Source organism: Carcharodon carcharias (assembly GCF_017639515.1).
Source record: "Carcharodon carcharias isolate sCarCar2 chromosome 36 unlocalized genomic scaffold, sCarCar2.pri SUPER_36_unloc_2, whole genome shotgun sequence".
Classification (NCBI taxonomy): Eukaryota; Metazoa; Chordata; class Chondrichthyes; order Lamniformes; family Lamnidae; genus Carcharodon; species Carcharodon carcharias.
Genome location: NW_024470737.1, coordinates 1,987,501 through 2,006,689, shown reverse-complemented (window position 1 = coordinate 2,006,689; position 19,189 = coordinate 1,987,501). Strand labels below are relative to the sequence as shown.

General features: G+C 50.8%; 1 protein-coding gene across 4 annotated transcripts in view; it reads right to left on the bottom strand.

Moving 5' to 3' along the window:
* Positions 1-19,189, bottom strand: part of gatad2b (GATA zinc finger domain containing 2B) — a 114,891-nt gene that overhangs the window by 6,802 nt on the left and 88,900 nt on the right. For 3 of the 4 annotated variants that reach the window (XM_041181769.1, XM_041181768.1, XM_041181766.1), the window contains 7 exons: positions 18,808-18,937; positions 15,061-15,192; positions 12,693-12,824; positions 5,051-5,218; positions 3,558-3,885; positions 1,666-1,868; positions 614-730 (listed from right to left, as the gene is read on the bottom strand). In XM_041181769.1, coding sequence (XP_041037703.1) covers positions 614-730; positions 1,666-1,868; positions 3,558-3,885; positions 5,051-5,218; positions 12,693-12,824; positions 15,061-15,192; positions 18,808-18,937 — 1,210 coding nt within the window. The remainder of the gene's footprint in view (positions 1-613; positions 731-1,665; positions 1,869-3,557; positions 3,886-5,050; positions 5,219-12,692; positions 12,825-15,060; positions 15,193-18,807; positions 18,938-19,189) is intronic. The other variant, XM_041181767.1, reaches the window with a different exon arrangement.

Below are 19,189 nucleotides of genomic sequence, written 5' to 3'. Positions count from 1 at the left end.
CTGCACAATTCTCAGCTCCAGCTGGGCTCGAGGTCAGGACACCAGCTCACTGAATTCCTACCGGCAAGGGTTCAGCCTGCTTTTGGCTGAGCAAGAGGTGGGGGTACGGTACAACATTCATCAGAGAGGTGCAGCGTAGACATATCTGGGCAGCGCCATCTCCCGGGCTCGTTTCAGCGACTTAAAGGGGGTCAAAGAGCAACTCTCCAGGTTTTTGCTGGGCCTAGGAAAGAAGTTGGGATTTAAACAGGTTCTCCCACTTGCCGAAGGAGGTCAGGTGGTTTCCGCAAAGTGCTTGTACTGTGATACAGACGGTGTGTGTGTGTGTGTGTGTGTGTGTGTGTGTGTGTGTGTGTGTGTGTGTGTGTGTGTGTGTGTGTGTGTGTGTGTGTCAGTCCACACGGACCAGGGTGTCTATTCTCGCCTCCCAGGTCGGAGTGCATCGTTCCAGCCGGGAGGATCCAGAGGGGCCAGGTCCCACTCCCTGTGGCTTCCGGGGCCTCTGCCTGCTGGTCATGGGGGAGCTGGTGGCTCCCCCCAACCACCACCACCACCCCCCCCACTCCCCCCACCCACCCACCCACCACTCCAGGCCAGCGAGTGAGGCACTTACCTGCCGGAGAGGGTGGTGCCTGATCACGGGTTCAGGTTTGTTCATCGGCACGCCTGAGGCGGACGTAGGGGGTGCCGACACTGTCGCCGCTTGCTGCTGTATCCGCTGCTCAATTTCCTGCAGGAACCAAAGTGGGTCAAGGTTATCGGGCTGTCAGTGCACTCGGAGGGGGGCCAGAACAACTTACACTGAGGTAGCACCTTTGTGGTCCCAAGGCTCTTAAAGGGCAAAATCTGAGACTGAACCAGCCGGCCGGTGGGGTGGGTGTGGGACATGGGACACGGGGCAGGCGCAAGACCCTTAAAATTCGAACCAGGCCGTTCAGGGGTGATGTCAGGAAGCACTTTGTCGCACACAGGGAATCTGGAACTCTCTCCCCGACCCCCCCCGGCAAAAAGGCTCTCGAGGTAGGGAGCGTGGTCAATTCGAGATGTCAAAACAGAGCAGGGTAGGTTTTTGTCGGGGAAGGGGATTAAGGGTTACAGAACCAATAATAGGTAGATGGAGTTAAGATACAGCTCGGGAATTATCTGAGGCTCGGTGGGGGGGGGTGTGGAGAGAGAGAGAATGGCTGTCTCTTGCGATCAGGATATCCCTGGTCTGTGCAGAGGTGGCCCATCCCTGGCTGCCTCCAGAAGCAGCGGTAGCGAGCCTGATACAATGAGGGACTCTCTCGGGCCATGTCGGAGGGCAGTGAAGACTCCACCATGTTGGTGAGGCACTGGACAGACCCATACCAGGTAAAATATCCTTTCTGAAGAGACATGAGGCGAACGGGTTGGGTTTTTAACAACACCTCCACGGTCACTGGGGCCAGCTTTTTAATTCCAGATTTTAATAGGGCTTTAACAGTAGCCACCACGCCGTTATAATACGGAGGTGGACACGGTTAGCTGATGCCTGACATCCGCCACAGTCTGACCGACCCCCCCAGCATTTAGGCTCATCCCCGTGCGAAAAGACTCAGGAGGGGGGAGGGGGGGGAGGGGGGGGGAGAGCGGCGGAGGGGGGCGAGTACACGTGGACAAGTAGCGCAGCGTGGGGTGCGGCACCTGTTCCTGCTGCAAAGCTTTGACGAACGCCGTCTTCAGCCGGTTGGTGTGCTCAGCTTTCAGCGCCTTCTTCTGGTTGGAGGTCACGCACTGCTCACACAGGATGCTGCCGTTCTTCTCCTGCTTCCAGTGAGGGGTGAAGTCCGTCCGACACTGCGAACACACAAACGGGTCGATCTGCGACAGCCGGAAGCGCCCCTTCCCTGGAGCGAGGGAGGGCGAGAGAAGAGAGAGAGAGAGAGAGAGAGAGAGAGAGAAAAAAAAAACATTAGCTCCTTCATCCCCCTTGAAGAATCTCTTCATAAATATCGCGTCTCTGACTTAGTGTGGAGCTTCTGCTGTCTGCTGGCTGGAACATCACCTGCAGCAGCTTCACGCCCACAATGGAGGAAAGGAAGGGGAGGCGATGCCCTCCTTAGTTAAATAACCATTTGGTACTCTCAGGCAGGCTGACTTGGGGGAAGTCAAACGTCCGTGGGAATCTAACCAGTCCAGGAGCTGAAGCTGTCAGGGGAAGTGAGGCGGGGAGAAAGTCGCCAGCGATGGAAGACAGAACAAGGAGAGGCAATGTCAGTAGTTTTAAATGGGGTGCAGGAACAGAGACACATGGTAATATGAGTCCAGACATCGTCAGAGCTAATCAACTTGATAAGACTATTAATAAAGCATATGGGATTCTGGACCATAAATAGAGGCCTACAGTACAAAAGGAGATTACACCAGACCTGAATAAAACACTGGTTAGGCCCCAGCTGGAGTGAAGTGTTCGATTCCTGGCCCCCGCACTTTGGGAAGGATGTCAAGGGCCTTGGAGAGGGTGCAGAGGGAGATTTACCCAGAATGGGAGCAGGGACGAGGGGCTTCAGTCCGTGTGGAGAGGCTGGAGAAGCTGGGATTGTTCTCCTTAGAGCGGAGAAGGTTAAGGGGGAGATTGAATCGAGACGTTCAAAATCAGGAAGGGGGTTCGGACAGAGTAAATAAGGAGAAACTGTTCCCACTGGGCAGGAGGGTCGGTAACCAGAGAGGACACAGATTGAAGAGAATCGGGAAGGGAACCAGAGGGGGAGATGAGGAGAATTTGTTTTTCATTTACTTAGCGAGTTGTTGTGATCTGGAAGGCGCTGCCTGAAAGGGCGGTGGAAGCAGATTCAATAGGAGCTTTCAAAAAGGGAGGGAAATCGGATAAATACTTGAAGGGGAAATATTTGCAGGGATATGGGGAAAAGTTGGGGGTGGGGGAGAAAGGGTGAGGGAGAGTGGGAGTGGGACTAATCGGTAAGATGGACTGAATAGCCTCCTCCTGTGCTGTGTGATTCCGGTGATCCGATCTCAGTTCCAAGGGAGGAGTTGGGTGCCACAGATTCTCCCCATCTGAAATATTATTCTGCACACTGATCCACAGGAAAGATATTTTGGTCTTTCAAGGGTTCAGCACATATTCACCAAAATAATACCAGGACTTTATAAAGGGTTAAACTGAGACCACGTTTGGCTTTTACTCCTACGAGTTTAGAAGGAGAAGAGGTGATTCTCCAGTGTCAGAGCTGTGAAAACTCGGGAGGGACAAGTGGAGAAGCTTGGGTTGCATAGAATTAGGAGGAGACATCGAAGAGATAATGTCCTCGAGATAGTTAAAGGGATGGAACAGAGCTTAGCCGAGAACATCAGTTATACTGTCAGGGGGTGGAAGAGGAGACTAACTGGATAGCTCGATCGAGGAATTCGCATGAGCATTATTGATGGGCTGAATGGCCTCTTTCTGTGAAATATTTGAACGGAAATGCAGGGCTGCAGGGGAGAAGGGGAAGCGGGGTTCACTGGTTCTGAGAGTCGGAATGGGCCTGTGCTAGGAGGCAGCAACGTGACTGGCGACCAGGCAAGGCCCTCCTCACCTTGGCTCTCGATGACGCTCTGCACCACCTCCTCCAGGCCCAGCATGTAGATGAACTCGTTGTTGGCCGCGCTGGGCAGGAAGTTGAGCAGCGGGGGCGAGGGCTTGGGCGGTGGGATCTCCAGCAGCGTCTTCTCCAGCTGCTTGCGCAGGGCCAGCTTGGCGGCGGCTTGGCTGCTGGCTGGGTCGCTCAGGCTGCCGGGGCTGGACAGGCCTGGGCTGGGCCCCGCCCCCGCCGCTGTGGTCATGCTGGACTGCACATGGGGCGAGACGTTCATGTAGATGGTGGACGGAGTGGTCCGGGGTGACGGGATGGACGAGCTGGCCTGCTGGAGAGAGAGAGAGAGAGAGAGAGAGAGAGAGAGAGGGTGTTAGCAGAAGCATCCAACAGCCCCCGACTGTACACAAGGACGAGAAACAGCAGCGGGGAGAGTCCGTGTGGCCCCTCGAGCTGGCTCCATCGTTCGATTCGAGCGTGGCTAATCTTCATCTCCGCTTACTGCCCAAACCTACGACCCCCGAACAGTGTCCAAAAAAAAGTCTATCGATCTCTACCTCCGATATACTCAATGACTGAGCATCCACTGCTTTCTGGAGTAGGTAAATTCCAAAGATTCACAACCCTCTGAGTGAAGAAATCTCTCCTCATCTCAGTCCAAAATGGTCGACCCCTTATCCTGTGACCACCCCCCCCCAACCTCTCGTGTTCCAGACTCTCCACCCATGTTGGGGAGGGGGAAACAACTCTTTCAGCACCAAAACAAAAACAGAATTACCTGGAAAAACTCAGCAGGTCGGGCAGCATCGGCGGAGAAGAAAAGAGTTGACGTTTCGAGTCCTCTTGACCCTTCGACAGAACTTGAGAGACTCAAGTTCTGTCGAAGGTTCATGAGGACTCGAAACGTCAACTCTTTTCTTCTCCGCCGATGCTGCCAGACCTGCTGAGTTTTTCCAGGTAATTCTGTTTTTGTTTTGGATTTCCAGCATCCGCAGTTTTTTTGTTTTTATCTTTCAGCACCAACCCTGTCAAGCCCCTTAAAGAAGTGCATACGTTTCAATTAGATCGCCTATCATTCTTCTGAATCCCAGGCAAAATCAGCCCCCCCCATTGACTCGATAATTGGTCCATTCCACCCCCTCGATATGATAATGACAGACCCGTTGCAAAAGGGTGTCCGTTCCTTACACAGTCCCTGGACTGGGGCTTGTAGCCACGACATTCTGACTCATACGTGGAAGTGCTACCCACTAAGCCACAGCTCTAAGTATTACACACTGCCAGCAGTGGGTGGCAGTCAACGGACATGATTCAGGGGATCGTGGGTTCGATTCTCACTCCAGGGACTTGGGCCCATAAGCTAGGAGGAGCGCCGCACCGTCGGAGGGTCAGCGCTGAGGGAGCGCCACACCGCTGGGGGGGTGGGGGGGGGGTCAGTGCCAAGGGAGCGCAGGCAGACACACAGGCGGGCAGACACATAGGCAGTTATCACTAACCTTCTGGTAGGAATTGGCTGGATTCTGACTAGACAGCGGGCTGTGGATGAGACCTGGTTTGGCGAGCCTCATGTTCTGCATCTGAGCCGGGCTCGGTGCGATCACTCGCTGGGACATGAGCAGCTGCGGCAAGGTGCTGCTGGGAACCGACCTGATAACCGGGTGACCCTGCTCGAGAAGACAAGACACAAGAGATGCTGGAGCAATGCAAATTGACTGGCCGGGATTGAAGCAGAAAGGTGTGAATCCAGGCATCTATTCCTACTCCCCTCACCCCAGCCCCTGGACAGGTGGGTAAGGATATTCGCAACTGCGGCCTCTACCCATCTGGCACGGTCTGTATGTTGGGGAGGCAACGCAGAACTGGCTAAGTGCCTGCCTCGCAAAACCAAGCCCACCAAATCGGTAACTTCACGGGGAGGGTGAGGGAAGAGGGAGTGATCGGAAGAGTTGGCGAGGGGGCAGGGTGAGGGTGAGGGGAGGGAGGGAGCAGGGGGGAGGGAGTGGGTGGAGAGGGAGGGTGGCGACTGGGAAGGGAGGGAGGGGTGGGGTGGGACGGTGGGGGGAGGTGCGAGAGTGGAGTTATCTAATTAGCCAAGCTGTGTTATACTGTGGAGCTGGGGTACCCTGAGACGGAGCACTGAATGTTCCTGGAGGTAGTGACACAATTATCAGCCAGTGACGCCCTCCTTTGTAGAGAGGGGGTCAGTAGTAACATTGGGCTCTGCCCGCTTTGTTGGCGTTGCCAGCGTCGGGTAGCCCAGGAGTCAGGATTGGTGAAGGAGGACAGGAGGAGAAAGGGAATAGTGGAGCTCAAATCAACTCAGAACAGGAACCTGCGTTCCCTGTAAATCGTATCTAAAAACAGAAACAAACACTGGTCAGCACTGTCTGTCTTTCCATTCTCAAACTGTTCATGTACTCAAACCTTAGAAGGTAGCAGGATAAGAAGAAAAGGCTGATAAAACAGGGGCCCTGCGCTTCCTAAATAGAGACATAATATAGAAATGTAAGGAAGTAATGCTAAACATTTATAAATGCAGGTTAGCCCCAGCTCGATTATTGTGTCCAAATTCCTAGCCCCACACTTTAGGAAGGATATCGAAGACCTTGGAGAGGGAGCGGAGGGAGCTTTACCCAGAATGGGACCAGGGATGAGGGACTTCAGTTCATGTGGAGAGGCTGGAGAAGCTGGGATTGTTCTCCTTAGAGCGAAGAAGGTTAAGAGGGAGATTGAATCGAGACGTTCAAAATCAGGAAGGGGGGTTCGGACAGAGTAAATAAGGAGAAACTGTTTCCACTGGGCAGGAGGGTCGGTAACCAGAGGGGACACAGATTGAAGAGAATCGGGAAGGGAACCAGAGGGGGAGATGAGGAGAATTTGTTTTTATTTACACAGCGAGTTGTTGTGATCTGGAAGGCGCTGCCTGAAAGTGCGGTGGAAGCAGATTCAATAGGAACTTTCAGAAGGGGGAACTGGATAAAACGCTTGAGGGGAAAAACATGGGTGAAAAAGCGCAAGGGAGAGTGAACGTATGAAATAGGAGCAGGAGTAGGCCACATGACCTATCGAGCCTGCTCCGACATTCAACACAATCATGGCTGATCTTGGGCTTCAACTCCACTTTCCTTCCCACTCCCCAAATCCCTCGATTCCCCAAGAGCAAAAATCTGTCTGTCCCGGCCTTAAATGTATTCAACAAAAGTGAAACTAACTGGATAGCTCTTTCAAAGAGCCAGCGCAGGCACGATGGGCTAAATGACCACCGCCTACGCGATATGATGATTCCAATTAGCTGGTCTCAGAGCAGTTGGGGGCCACTGATTCGCCAGTGTCAGAGGTCTGAATGACAATGTGATGGGACGTGCAGCCTCGTAAAGAGGCATCAAAGAGGCGATCTTCTAGAGGGGGTACAAGGTGGTTAATTGGCATGGGAAGAGGGCGAGCTAGAATATTATCTTCAGTTCAACTGTGAGGGGAGACAAGGCAAGCTCTTCTTCACAGAACAGTCTCCCAGAGAAAGAGGGCTTTAAAGACTGTGCAATGAGGGCACTCAATGGACAGGCCAGAATGGGCCGAATTGCTTCCCTTGTTGCGCATTGGCCTCAGCGCCCCCTGGGAGTAAGGGGAAAAGAAACAGACAAGAGATCCCGCCAGGATTCCTGCCAGGAAATATCAGAGCAGTCTTGGCTGTGATGCCTCCTGTGGGTCAATAGCCTGTTAGTTCCCGTCACCTACACTGACGCATGAAGAACGGTCCTTTTGGGGTAGGGTGTTGAGGTGAGTACAGGAGGGGTTCTGGGGGGGACTGTTCTCCAGTAAAGGGAAGCTGGATAAACACACGAGGGGGAAAAGGAATAAAAGGATATGTTGAGATGAAGGAGAGGCAGCTTACATGGAAACAGGCTTGTACAAAGTGAGAAGCTGGGAGCTTGGTTAGTGAGGGAATCTTAAGGGTTAATCTCCTTCTAAAATTTACTCATGTCTGCATTTAGCATTTAACCAAAATTTATTGTTTAAGTTAATCTAAGTTTCTTCCGGTCTTAAGCAAGGATAAACAAGCTCGCCATTGGAGAGCAGCTGTAATTAATTAGGTATCTAGTTAATTAGGTAACTAGTTTAACATGGTTTCTGTAGCTGCAGCAGAGCTGACTCTTCGCTGAATCTCAGGTTGTAGAAATACAGGGGTCACAGGGCTACTTGCACTGAAAGGAAACCAGAAAATGCTGGAAAAACACAGGAGGTCTGACAGCATCTGCGGAGAGAGAAGCAGAGCTAATGTTTCCAGTCCGATATGACTCTTCTTCGGAACTGGAGGGAGGCAGGAGGGTGATGGGTTTTTAAGGTCGGCGCTGTCTAAAAGCGAAAACATGAGGACCAGATACAGACTGGCACTTGGGGGAAAAAATTCAAATGGGGAGGCAGAGCTCATGCTGAGTCCAGAGGGCTGCAAAAGGCTGGATGAAGAGGTGCTGTTCCTCCTGCCTGCCTTGGGCTGAGTACAGCTTGACAGAGTGAGAAGCTGGGAGTTTGGTGAGGGAAGGAGTTCGGTGAAGAGGGGAAGGAGGTGCTCCTTTCTTTGTCTACCTTTCTCAGCGTCCATTATTTGGTTCCTACTTCAGTACAAGGGAAGAAGCTGACTGGTGAGTAACTGGTAAATTGTTCTATTTATAATTAGATCGTAAATTTAAGGTATGGCAGGACAGCTTGGCCAACTGGAATGTACATTCTTTGGCATGTGGAAAGTCATGGACACACCATGTGTCCTAGACAAACAGGGAGTGTCACCGGCTGCAGATGCTTGAGCTCTGAGTTTCGGAACTCGAGCGCCGGCTGGAGTCACTGTGGTGCATCTACGAGGCAGAGAACTACGTGGATAGCACACTTAGGGAGGTGGTCACATCACAGGTTAAGAGCATGCAGGCAGAGAGGGAATGGCTAACTGCCAGGCAGTCTAAAAGAACCAAGCAAGTAGCGCAGGAGTCCCCTGAGTCGATCTCACTTGCTAATCAGTTTTCGATTTTGGATACTGGTGAGGGCAATGGTTCCTCAGGAGTGCAGCAGGAGCCACGTCCGTGGCACTATGGGTGGCTCAGCTCCACAGGAGGGCAGAAAGAAGCATAGAACAGCAATGGTGATAGGGGATTCATTAGTTAGGGGAACAGACAGGCGTTTCCATGGCCATAACAGGAGATTCCAGGATGTTTCTTAACTCCACCCAAATTGATTCTACATCTTGATCCTTTGATCCAAGTTCCTCTCTCATTAATGTACCGAACTCGTCCCTTATTAACAGTGCTACCCCACCTCCTTTTTCTTTTTGCCTATCCTTCCTAAGTGACGAATATCCTTGAATATTCAGTTCCCCGTCTTGGTCACCCTCTAACCACATCTTGTCATGGCAATTAAATCATACCCATTCACCTCTATTTGTGCCTTCAAATACCTTGTTGAGAATTCTGTGTACATTCAGATAGAGTTAGGGTTAAGGGTGTCACAGAGTGGCTGCAGGACATTCTTCTGAGGGAGGGTGGACAGCCAGAGGTTCTGGTTCACATTGGTACCAATAACATAGTTAGAAAGAGGGACGAGGTCTTGAGGAGTTAGGTCCTCAGGGAGTTAGGAAAATAAATTAAAAAGCAGGACCTCAGGATTACTCCCAGTGCCTCGAGTTAGTGAGCTTAGAAATAGGAGGCCTGAACACATGGCTGGAGAATAGATGTAGGAGTGAGGGCATCAGGTTTCTGAGGCAATGGGACTGGGACAGGTTCTGGGGCAGGTGGATGGGTCGCACCTTAGCAGGACTGGGACTAACATCCTCACAGGGAGACTTGCTAATGCTATTGGGGAGGCTTTAAATTAGATTAGCAGAAGGATGGGGACCTGAGAGGGAGCTCAGATTGAAGGAAAGCAAATCTGGTAGCCAGGAGTAGGAAATAGTAAGCAAAGTTAGAAGGCAAACGAAGCAAAGGCAAGCATTAAATAGGGTCAGAATGCGGAATAATGTTAAAAAGATAAAGTTAAGGGCACTCTATCTGAATGTACACAGAATTCTCAACAAGGTATTTGAAGGCACAAATAGAGGTGAATGGGTATGATTTAATTGCCATGACAAGATGTGGTTAGAGGGTGACCAAGACGGGGGGGCTGAAAATTCAAGGATATTCGCCATTTAGGAAGGATAGGCAAAAAGAAAAGGGAGGCAGGGTAGCACTGTTAATAAGGGACGAGATCAGTACATTAGTGAGAGAGGAACTTGGATCGAAGGGTTAAGTTGTAGAATCAGTTTGGGTGGAGTTAAGAAACAGCAAGGGGCAAAAAAACATTGGTGGGAGTTGTTTATAAGCCAACAAACTGTAGTGGCAATGTTTGGTATAAATCAGTAAATTAGATATGCATGTAACATGGGTAATACAGTATTAATGAGTGACTTCAACTTACATGGACATAATTAGCACTAATGCTGTGGAAGGTGAATGTCTGGAATGTGTATGAGGTGGGTTTCTGGAGCAGTAAGTTGAAGAACCGACTAGGGATAGGGTTATTTTAGATTTATTATGTGATGAGAAAGGGCCAATTAATAACCTTGCCATAAAGGAGCCTTTAGGGAATAGCGACCATAACATGATAATTTTACATTAAGTTCGAAAGTGATCTAGTTCATTCTTAAACCAGGGTCTTAAACCTGAACAAAGGAAATTGTGAAGGGATGAGGGACAAGGTAGCTATTGTGGAAAGCAAAAACACATTAAAAGATTTGACAGTAGACAGGCAATTTATAGAAGTATTACATGGTCTACAACAAATATACATTCCTCTAAGACACAAAAACCCAACAGGAAAGGTGAATCAACTGTAGCTAACAAAGGAAGTTAAAGATTGCATTAGATCAAAGGCAGTGGCTTACAAGCTTGCCAGCAAAGGCAGTAAACCTGAGGATTGGGAGCAATTTAGAATCCAGCAAAGGAGGACCAAGAAAGTGATAAAGAAAAGGGAAATGGAATACAGATGTAAGCTAGCGGGAAACAAAGGCAGACTGCAAAAGCTCCTCCAGGTGTGTGAAAAGGAAAAGATTAGCCAGGACAAATTTATAATGGAGAAAGGGGCAATAGTGGAGAAACTAAGCAATTACTTTGTGTCTATCTTCACGGAGGGAGATACAGAAAATCTTCCAGAAATTCTAGGCGACCAAGGGACTTGCGAAAATGAGGAACTGAAAAAAAATTAGTATTAATAAAGAGGCAGTACCCGAAAAATTAACTGGTTGAAGGTAGATAAATCCCCTGGGCCAGATGAGCTTCATCCCAGAGTGTTGAAGGAAGTGGCTATAGAGATGGTGGATGGGTTGGTGGTCTTCCAAAATTCTATAGACTCTGGAAAGGTTCAGGCAGACTGGAAAGTAGCAAATTTAACCCCACTATTTCAGAAAAGAGGAAGAGAGAAAACTGGCAACTACAGACCTGTTAGCTTGACATCAGTAGTAGGGAAAATGTTAGAATCTGTAATAAAGGATGTGATAACTGTTGACTTAGAAAATAATATATTTGATATGACTGGGCAGAGTCAACATGTACTTACGAAAGGGAAGTCATGTTTGACAAACCTGTTGGGGTTTTGTGAGGATGTTACTTGGAGCAGTGATAAAGGAGGACCAGTGGATGTGCTGCATTTGGATCTCCAGAAGGCTTTCGATAAGGTCCCACACATGGGAGGTTAGGAAACAAAATTAGAGTGCATGGGATTGGGGGTAATATCGTTGCATGGACTGGAGGATTGGTTAACAGACAGAAGACAGAGTAGGAATAAACAGGCCATTCTCAGGATGGCCATTCTTAGGGGGTACCGCAAGGATCAGTGCTGGGGCTAGAGATGTTCACGATCTATATCAATGACTTGGATGCGGGGACCAAATATAGTATTTCAAAATTTGCTGATGACACAAAACTAGGTGGGAATGTGAGTTGTGAGGAGGATGGAAGGAGGCTTCGAGGGGAATTGGGCAGGCTAAGTGAATGGCAAGTGGAATATAATGTGAATAAATGTGAAGTTATCCACTTTGGTAGAAAAAACAGAAAGGCAGAATATTTCTTAAATGCTGAGAGGTTAGGAAGTGTTGGTGTCCAAGGGGACCTGAGTGTCCTTGTTCATGAGTCACTAAAAGTGAGCACACAGGGGCAGCAAACAATTAGGAAGGCAAATGAGATGTTGGCTTCATTACAAGGGGATTTGAGTACAGGGGTAAAGAGGCCTTGCTGCAATGGTATTGAGCCTTGGTGAGACTGTACCTGGAGTAGTGTGGGCAGTTTTGGTCTCCTTATCTAAGGATGTACTTGCCATAGAGGGAGTACAACGGAGGTTCACCGGATTAATCCCCAGCATGGCAGGATTGTCTCATGAGGAGAGAGTGAGGAGACTGGGCCTGTATTCTCTAGGGTTTAGAAGAATGAGAGGTGATCTCATTGGAACTTAAAAAATTCTTACAGGACGTGACAGGGTAGATGTTGATGTTTCCCCTGGCTGGGGGAGTCTAGAACCAGGGGATGCAGTCTCAGAATAAGGGGCAGCCATTTAGGACTGAGATGTGGAGGAATTTCGTAACTCAGAGGGTGGTGAATCTTTAGAATTCTCTACCTCAGAGGGCTGAGGAAGCTCAATCATTGAGCATGCTCCAAACAGAAATCAACAGATTCTGGAGGCTAATGACATCAAGGGGCAGTGGCACAGAGGCAGACGATCAGCCATGATCTGTTTGAAAGGAGGAGCAGGCTCGATGGGCTGAATGGCCTACTCCTGCTCCCATGTTCCTATACCAGCACAGAGCAGATAGGTCGAATGGCCTGTTTCTGTGCTGCATCATTCTATGCAAGTGGAGAACATTCAGGAGAGGGAGCACAGCGGTGAAACCCACTCAGAACATGAGGTTGGAGTTACCAGGAGGAAACACAGTGCAACTCTTCAGCACCATGCAACCCACCCCCGCCAAACCCCATCCTCACACGGAGAACTGCACAACCAATGGCAAACCCTAAACCCTGTCGATGGGTTGGGGGGGGGGGGGGGGGGGCGGCTACGATCTCACTTGTACACACCACCTTGCGATGGGGGTACAGATGATGCTGCAGCACTCTGACTCGCACTGACCTGAGCTCCTCGCAGGTTCTGAGGGTCCAATACCTGAGAGATGGGCCGGGATGGTGGTTTGGACAGCACCTGCTGACTGCCTTGAGCCAGCGAGGGCTGGACGACTGATGGTGCGTTCTGCACAACAGGAACCTTGCAAATCAAAAACACAGAAAGCGCACAATTACTACAAGAGTTACAGGTGGAGATCACGTGTTTCAGGTAATGGAAGCATTCGTCTCCTCGTCTTCAAATCCCTTCACTTCTCCCGAACTCTGCAACCTGACCAGCTCAATATCCTTTGTTATTCTCGCTCTGGTTCCACGCCCCCTTTCCGAACCACATCGTTGGTGACAGAACTCTCAATCATCAATCCAGAACTCTGCAATAACCTCCGAGTGCTCTCCGGCCAGCTTCGAAGGAATGGTTACAGCACAGGGGGAGGCCATTCGGCCCGTTCAGTCTGTGCTGGCTCTCTGCAAGAGCAACCCAGCTAGCCCTGGCTCCCTTAACATCCAAATTGTTTTCTCTTCAGATAGTGATCCAATTCCCTTTCGAAAGCCACGACTGAACCTGCCTCCACCACACTCTCAGGTAGCGCATTCCAGATCCTAACCACTCACTGCCAACAGGGTTTTCCTCATGTCGCCACTGCTTCTTCTGCCGATCATCCTTAAAACTGTGAGCCTCTCGTTCTCAATCTTTCTGCCAATGGGAACAGCTTCTCCCTATCCGCTCTGTCCAGATCCCTCATGATTTTCAACACCTCTATCAAATCTCCTCTGAACCTTCTCTAAACAGTCCCGCCTTCTCCAATCTATGTTGCTGAAGTTCCTCATCCTTGGAACCATTCTGGTGAATCTTCTCTGCACTCTCTCCAATGCCTTCCCATCCTTCCTGAAGTGCGGCACCCAGAACTGGACACGATACTCTGGCTGAGGCCGAACCAGTGTTTTATATAAAAGGTCCAGCCTCAACATTAAAAGGGTCCTCAGGACTTCCGTTAGCACCCCCAACACCTTCCCCAGGGTCCTGCTCAGTGATCCCTTCACGCTTTAATCAATCTTCATTTAAAATATTCTGAACACACAATGGATGCTGAGCTGTAAAATTCCAGAACATTCCAGGTTTCACTTCCAGTTGACATCAAGCTATCCAATCTCAGTGGGACCTTAGAATTTGAGCTTGACAGTCAAATTATGACAACTGGCCCTCAAGCAGCGGGCAAGGGGACGGGGGAAGTTATATCTCCGCTCCAGTTGCCAGCTCTGATTGTTATCCAGTTCCATGAGCTGTTGGTGCAGAATAATTGGGTTTGGCTAAGTGGCCCTCCCAAAACACAAAGTCTAGGCTCACGGGCGCCGCCTGTTACATGTGTAGAAGATGCCATAATATACCCTCACATTCAAGGATGAATTGCAGCAACTCACCAAGGCTCATTCAGCAGCACCTTCCGAACCCGCGACCTCTCTACCGCCTGGAGGGACATGGGAACGCCACCAGCTACAAGCTCACCATCGAGTCACTCACCACCCTGACCTGGAAATATATCGCTGTTCCTTCACTGTCACTCGGGCCGTATCGCGGAACTCCAACCCTAACAGCGTTGTGGATGTACTTGCATCGTACGGGCTACAGCGGTTCAAGGAAGCAGCTCACCGCCCACCTTCTCAAAGGCAATTAGGGGTGGGCAACAAATGCTGGTCTGGACTGGGGGGGGGGGGGGGGGGGGGGGCACCCAGACAAAATGGAAATTAATTCTGCAAGACGACAGCGCAAAATTCACAATCCTACAATCAGGTTCAAGATGCGAGACATCTTTCTGAAAAAGCAAAACACCGCAGATGCTGGAAATCCGAAACAAAAGCTGGGAAGTGCTGGAAGTGCTCCGCAAGTCAGGCAGCCCCCGCGGAGAAAAGCAGAGCTAACGCTTCCGGTTGATGGGGGCCCTTCACCAGAGCTGCCATTAGGGAGACCAAATGCAGACTGGGTCACCACCTTGAGGAACGCCTCCATTCAGTCCGTTCAGCCAGAGCCCCAAGATTTGGGTCACCTATTTTAATTCTCCACTTTGCTCCCGCTCCCACCTCTCCGCCCTTGGCCTGCTAGAATGAGGCTCATGCGGAAGCTTGAGGAACAGTGCCTCATCTTCCCGCAAGAATACCTTTCGGCACCCTGCCGGTCAGCATGTTATGGGATTACTGTAACGTTAGTCACTCCCAGAGGGTCGGGAGCCTCAGGAAGGAGTTGACAACTGGCTGGGTGACTGCTGATGCAGTGCAAGTCTCCTTACTGATGGACCTCATCAATTTTGTGCACTGGCACAGGAGGTGGTCAAGTCAACGCACCTTGATACCGCCTAGCTGCACTCCAACAAGCTTGGACTCACCTTCTGCACCACGTTCTCTTTCTGTATCTGGCTCTGGCGGAGTTTCTTCAGCAGCACCAGCCTGGCCTCCTCTAGCCGCAGCTCATCCCGAAGCTGCTTGATAATCATCTGCCGCTCCTCGGGGCCCTTGCCCTGCGGAGAGAGAAAAGGCATGAAAGGTCTCGGAGCCCCAACTCACCACAGCCCCTTCCAAACCCGCCACCCCGACCATCTAGATGGAGAAGGGCAGCAGGCACATGGGGAACACCACCACTGGAACTTCCCCTCCGAGCCCCTCACCATCCTGACTTGGAAATATATTGGCCGTTCCTTCACTGTTGCTGGGTCCAAATCCTGGAACTCCCTCCCTAACATCACTGTGGGTGTACCTACACCACAGGGACTGCAGCGGCTCAAGAAGGCAGCTCATCACCCACCTTCTCAAGGGGCAATTAGGGATGGGCAACAAAGCCAGCGACGCGCAAATCCCCAGCATGAATTTTTAAAGAACGTTCTGCGAATGAATGCATTTGACGTCCTAGCATTGAATTAATTATACCATCCCAGAGCATTAACCAAAGGTGTTAGGGCATACGGGGCAGAGGCAGGTAGGTGGAGGTGGGTCACAGATCAGCCACGATCCTGTTGAATGGTGCATCAGGCTCGAGGGGCTGAATGGCCTCCTGCTGTCCCTGTGTTCCCATTTAACCACCGGAAGTAACAAATCACCGAGTGAGGAAGAAAGGGAAACAAAACGACTTTTATGCAGCACCTACACAGCTCCTGGCAATGCCTCCAAATCCAGAAAATCCAACACATGCAAGAGTTTGCCTTCTCGCTTAACTCCTGTCGGGAATGATCAAGGAACGTTTTCCCTCTAAACTTTTCAGATTGTAGAAAAATTCGTCTGAGCTGAACGGTCCCAGGCAAAGCGGGCCTGGGTCCAGCCTGGGCCACACGACACAAGTCAGGACGGGGTTGCCGGGCCCAACCCCTGGGGGCGCTCAGCACATCGGGGAGCGTCGCGGGAGCAGGTTTCAGGCGGGCCAGGCTGGGCCTTCGCGAGGCAGAAGGATGCTTTCATTCCATCTTGGGTCTAGGCTTTGGCTGAAGCCTTCCTCATCTGGACCCAACCTTGTGAGCTGCACTGGCGCCTGATGCCCCCCAATGGTGGGGGGGGCAGAGCGCGACTGTGGCGATGCTGAGCTCTGAATCACAGACCCTTTTACACACAGGGCAATGGATTGATTGCAATTTGCACATGAACGAAAGGAGCCTGCATCTATTTAATCCCTCTCATGCCCATACAAGATATCCTGAAGCACTTTACAATCAATTAAAGCCTTTTTGTGACAAATAGAGATCCAAACAACACTAAAAAGTCCTGAGTGTTGGGGCCCATGACTAGAGTGGGTGATTTGTTCAGCTATTAGATCCTATAATATTTTTTTATCTGATAGCACGACTACCCTGAGCTATATGGAAGTGCATCAGTGTACACAACGAGGGATACTGTGTGCCAGTACTGATCGACTGGGCAGGAGGGTCGGTAACCAGAGGGACACAGATTGAAGAGAATCGGGAAGAGAACCAGAGGGGGAGATGAGGAGAATTTGTTTTTATTTACACAGCGAGTTGTTGTGATCTGGAAGGCGCTGCCTGAAAGGGCGGTGGAAGCAGATTCAATAGGAACTTTCAAAAGTGGGGGGAATCGGATAAATACTTGAAGGGGGAAACATTTGCAGGGATATGGGGGAAGGAGCTGGGGTGGGGGAAGTAGGAGTAATTGGACAGATCTTTTAAAGAGCCAGCACAAGCACGATGGCTCGATGTTCCTACATTCTGTAAGTGCCCGTGCTTTGCGTTTCCCACTGCAGATTCAAGTTGGTCACAGGGGCCGGGAGCGGAGAGAGGTTGACATTGTGTGTCAGCTGTGGCTCAGTGTCAGTAGCACTCTCACGATGGAAGGTTCAAGACCCACTTCAGGACTTCAGCACTGAATCTTGGCTGCCGCTGCCAGTAAGGGTGTGCTGCACTGTTGGAGGTGCAGTCTTTCGGATGCGATGTTAAATCGAGGCCCTTGTCTGCCCTCTCAAAGATCCCACAGCCGCTATTGGAAGAAGAGTGGGTGGGGGGGTGAGGTGGGAGAGTTCTCCCTGGTGTCCTGGGGCACAATATTTATCATTCAACCAACATCACCGAAAACAGGGTGATCTGGTTCATTATCATGTTGCTGTTTGTGGGAGCTTGCTGTGCGCAGATTGGCTGCTGAGTTTCCTACGTAACAACAGTGACCACATGTTTTGGGACATCCAGTTGTTGTGAAAGGTGCTACAGAAATACAAGCTTTTCTTTCTTCCACTACCAACCAGCCAGAAACTTCTGCCACTGAGGGGAAAGCCAGACTTTAACACACACACACGCGCACGTGCATACCCACACGACCCCTCTCTCTCTTGCACCCACACACACACGCTCTCCCTCCCTCTTACTCGCGCCCCTCCCACGTGTGTCAATGCACACGTGCTTGTCGGTGCACGGCGGTGCGAGAGAGGGTGAGAGAGTGGGCCCCCTTGTGCCCTCTCTTGCACCCGCCCGCACACACTCTTACACTGGCGTGCACCGACACACGCACACGTACATAAACACAGCCGAGTGAAATCCTGGCAGCAAGGAGAACGGGTCCACCCCTGGAAGAAAAGTTCTAACCGTCTCAAGAGATCTGACAATCAGCGCTTACAAAACAGCATGCATTGTACATCAGAAATCATTCCTTGGTTGTGAAAGTGTAGGTTGCTCTGAGGGAGTACAAGGTGTTTTACAGACACACACTCTTTGACACTTATCAGTCAAAGCTGCTGGGGCAAAGGAGGGATGGGATTATCTCACTCATCGGCATCTTTTATTATTATTAGTTCACAGCTCACGCCAACCAGGAGAGAGGTAGGCAACGAGTGCCGACAGTGAGCAACAATCCTCCAGGACCTAAGAACTATGCAAGGCCTGATTTCAACCCAAACCAGCCAGTTGCAATGGAATGGGAACTGTTTTGCAGGCTGGACTGGTGACACTCTCCAATGAGGCCAACAGAGGAGCTAAAGCGGGCTTCTGACCCCTGAACCCTGCATCATAATCAGTTAGGGGATTTAAAAACAGGAATCTGACCCCTGAACTCGGGGATAAGATCAAAAAAGGGGTTAACACGAGCGCCTGGTGCTTGAACCCCGGAGCGAAAGGGGCTTCTGACTCCCGGGGTGAAATAGGGTGGGCTTTCTGTATCGGCTCCTGTCTTGGTTGGTTCAGTTAAAATCAGGACCCGTAACATCTCGCACATTGAGGAATATAGGGAGCAGGGAGGTACTCTCGGTAATGGTGCGGCGGGTACAGGGTGCTGCCCAGTTCAACTGGAAAGACTCACGTTCAACCTCCAGTGGCAGGTCACCTGATCATGGACTGAACAGCCTGTCCACACTGGCCTGGGCACCCGTAGGTTCACGATGGAGGGAGGGAGGGAGGCGGGGGTAGAATTTAACCAAGGTCCCCCACAACGCCCCCCACCACTCCCGATCTTTGGGAAGTACAGTCGCGCAACCCAGTGTCAAATCAGGCTGGCACTCGCAGTCCAGGCTCAGGGTGAGGTTCACAGGGTCTGCCAGTGGAGGGAGGGGGAGTGTGTGCGGTGGGTCGGTGCCTGGGACAGAACACGCACAGAGAAAGGCAGGGGGAGCCCGAAGATGCGGCCAGGCCGCGCCCAGGAGTGCCGCTTACCTTGAAAATCTCCAAGTTTGCCACCTTGATCCGGTCCTCGAACCTGCCGTTGGCTCGAGGGCTGGAGGCCTCGTTGTCTGACAGCACGATGATGTCTGGTGAGGGGGTGCTCCGCTCTCTGTCCACGTCACTACAAGGGACCGAACAACACACACATCACTCCCCACATACGGGATACCCCTCTCCCTTTGCTTGCACTTGCACGCATGCACCAAAAGCAATGGCACTTTACTGCTAATTGCATATGAATTGTATGTAGTTGGTGGACATTAACTGGGGATTCACTTGAGCTGACTGAAACTGTGGTTGCTGGGTTAGGAGGTGGTCTGTAACGTGCAACTCTAAATAAATGCTTATAAAAGTGTGTAAATATTGGCTCCAG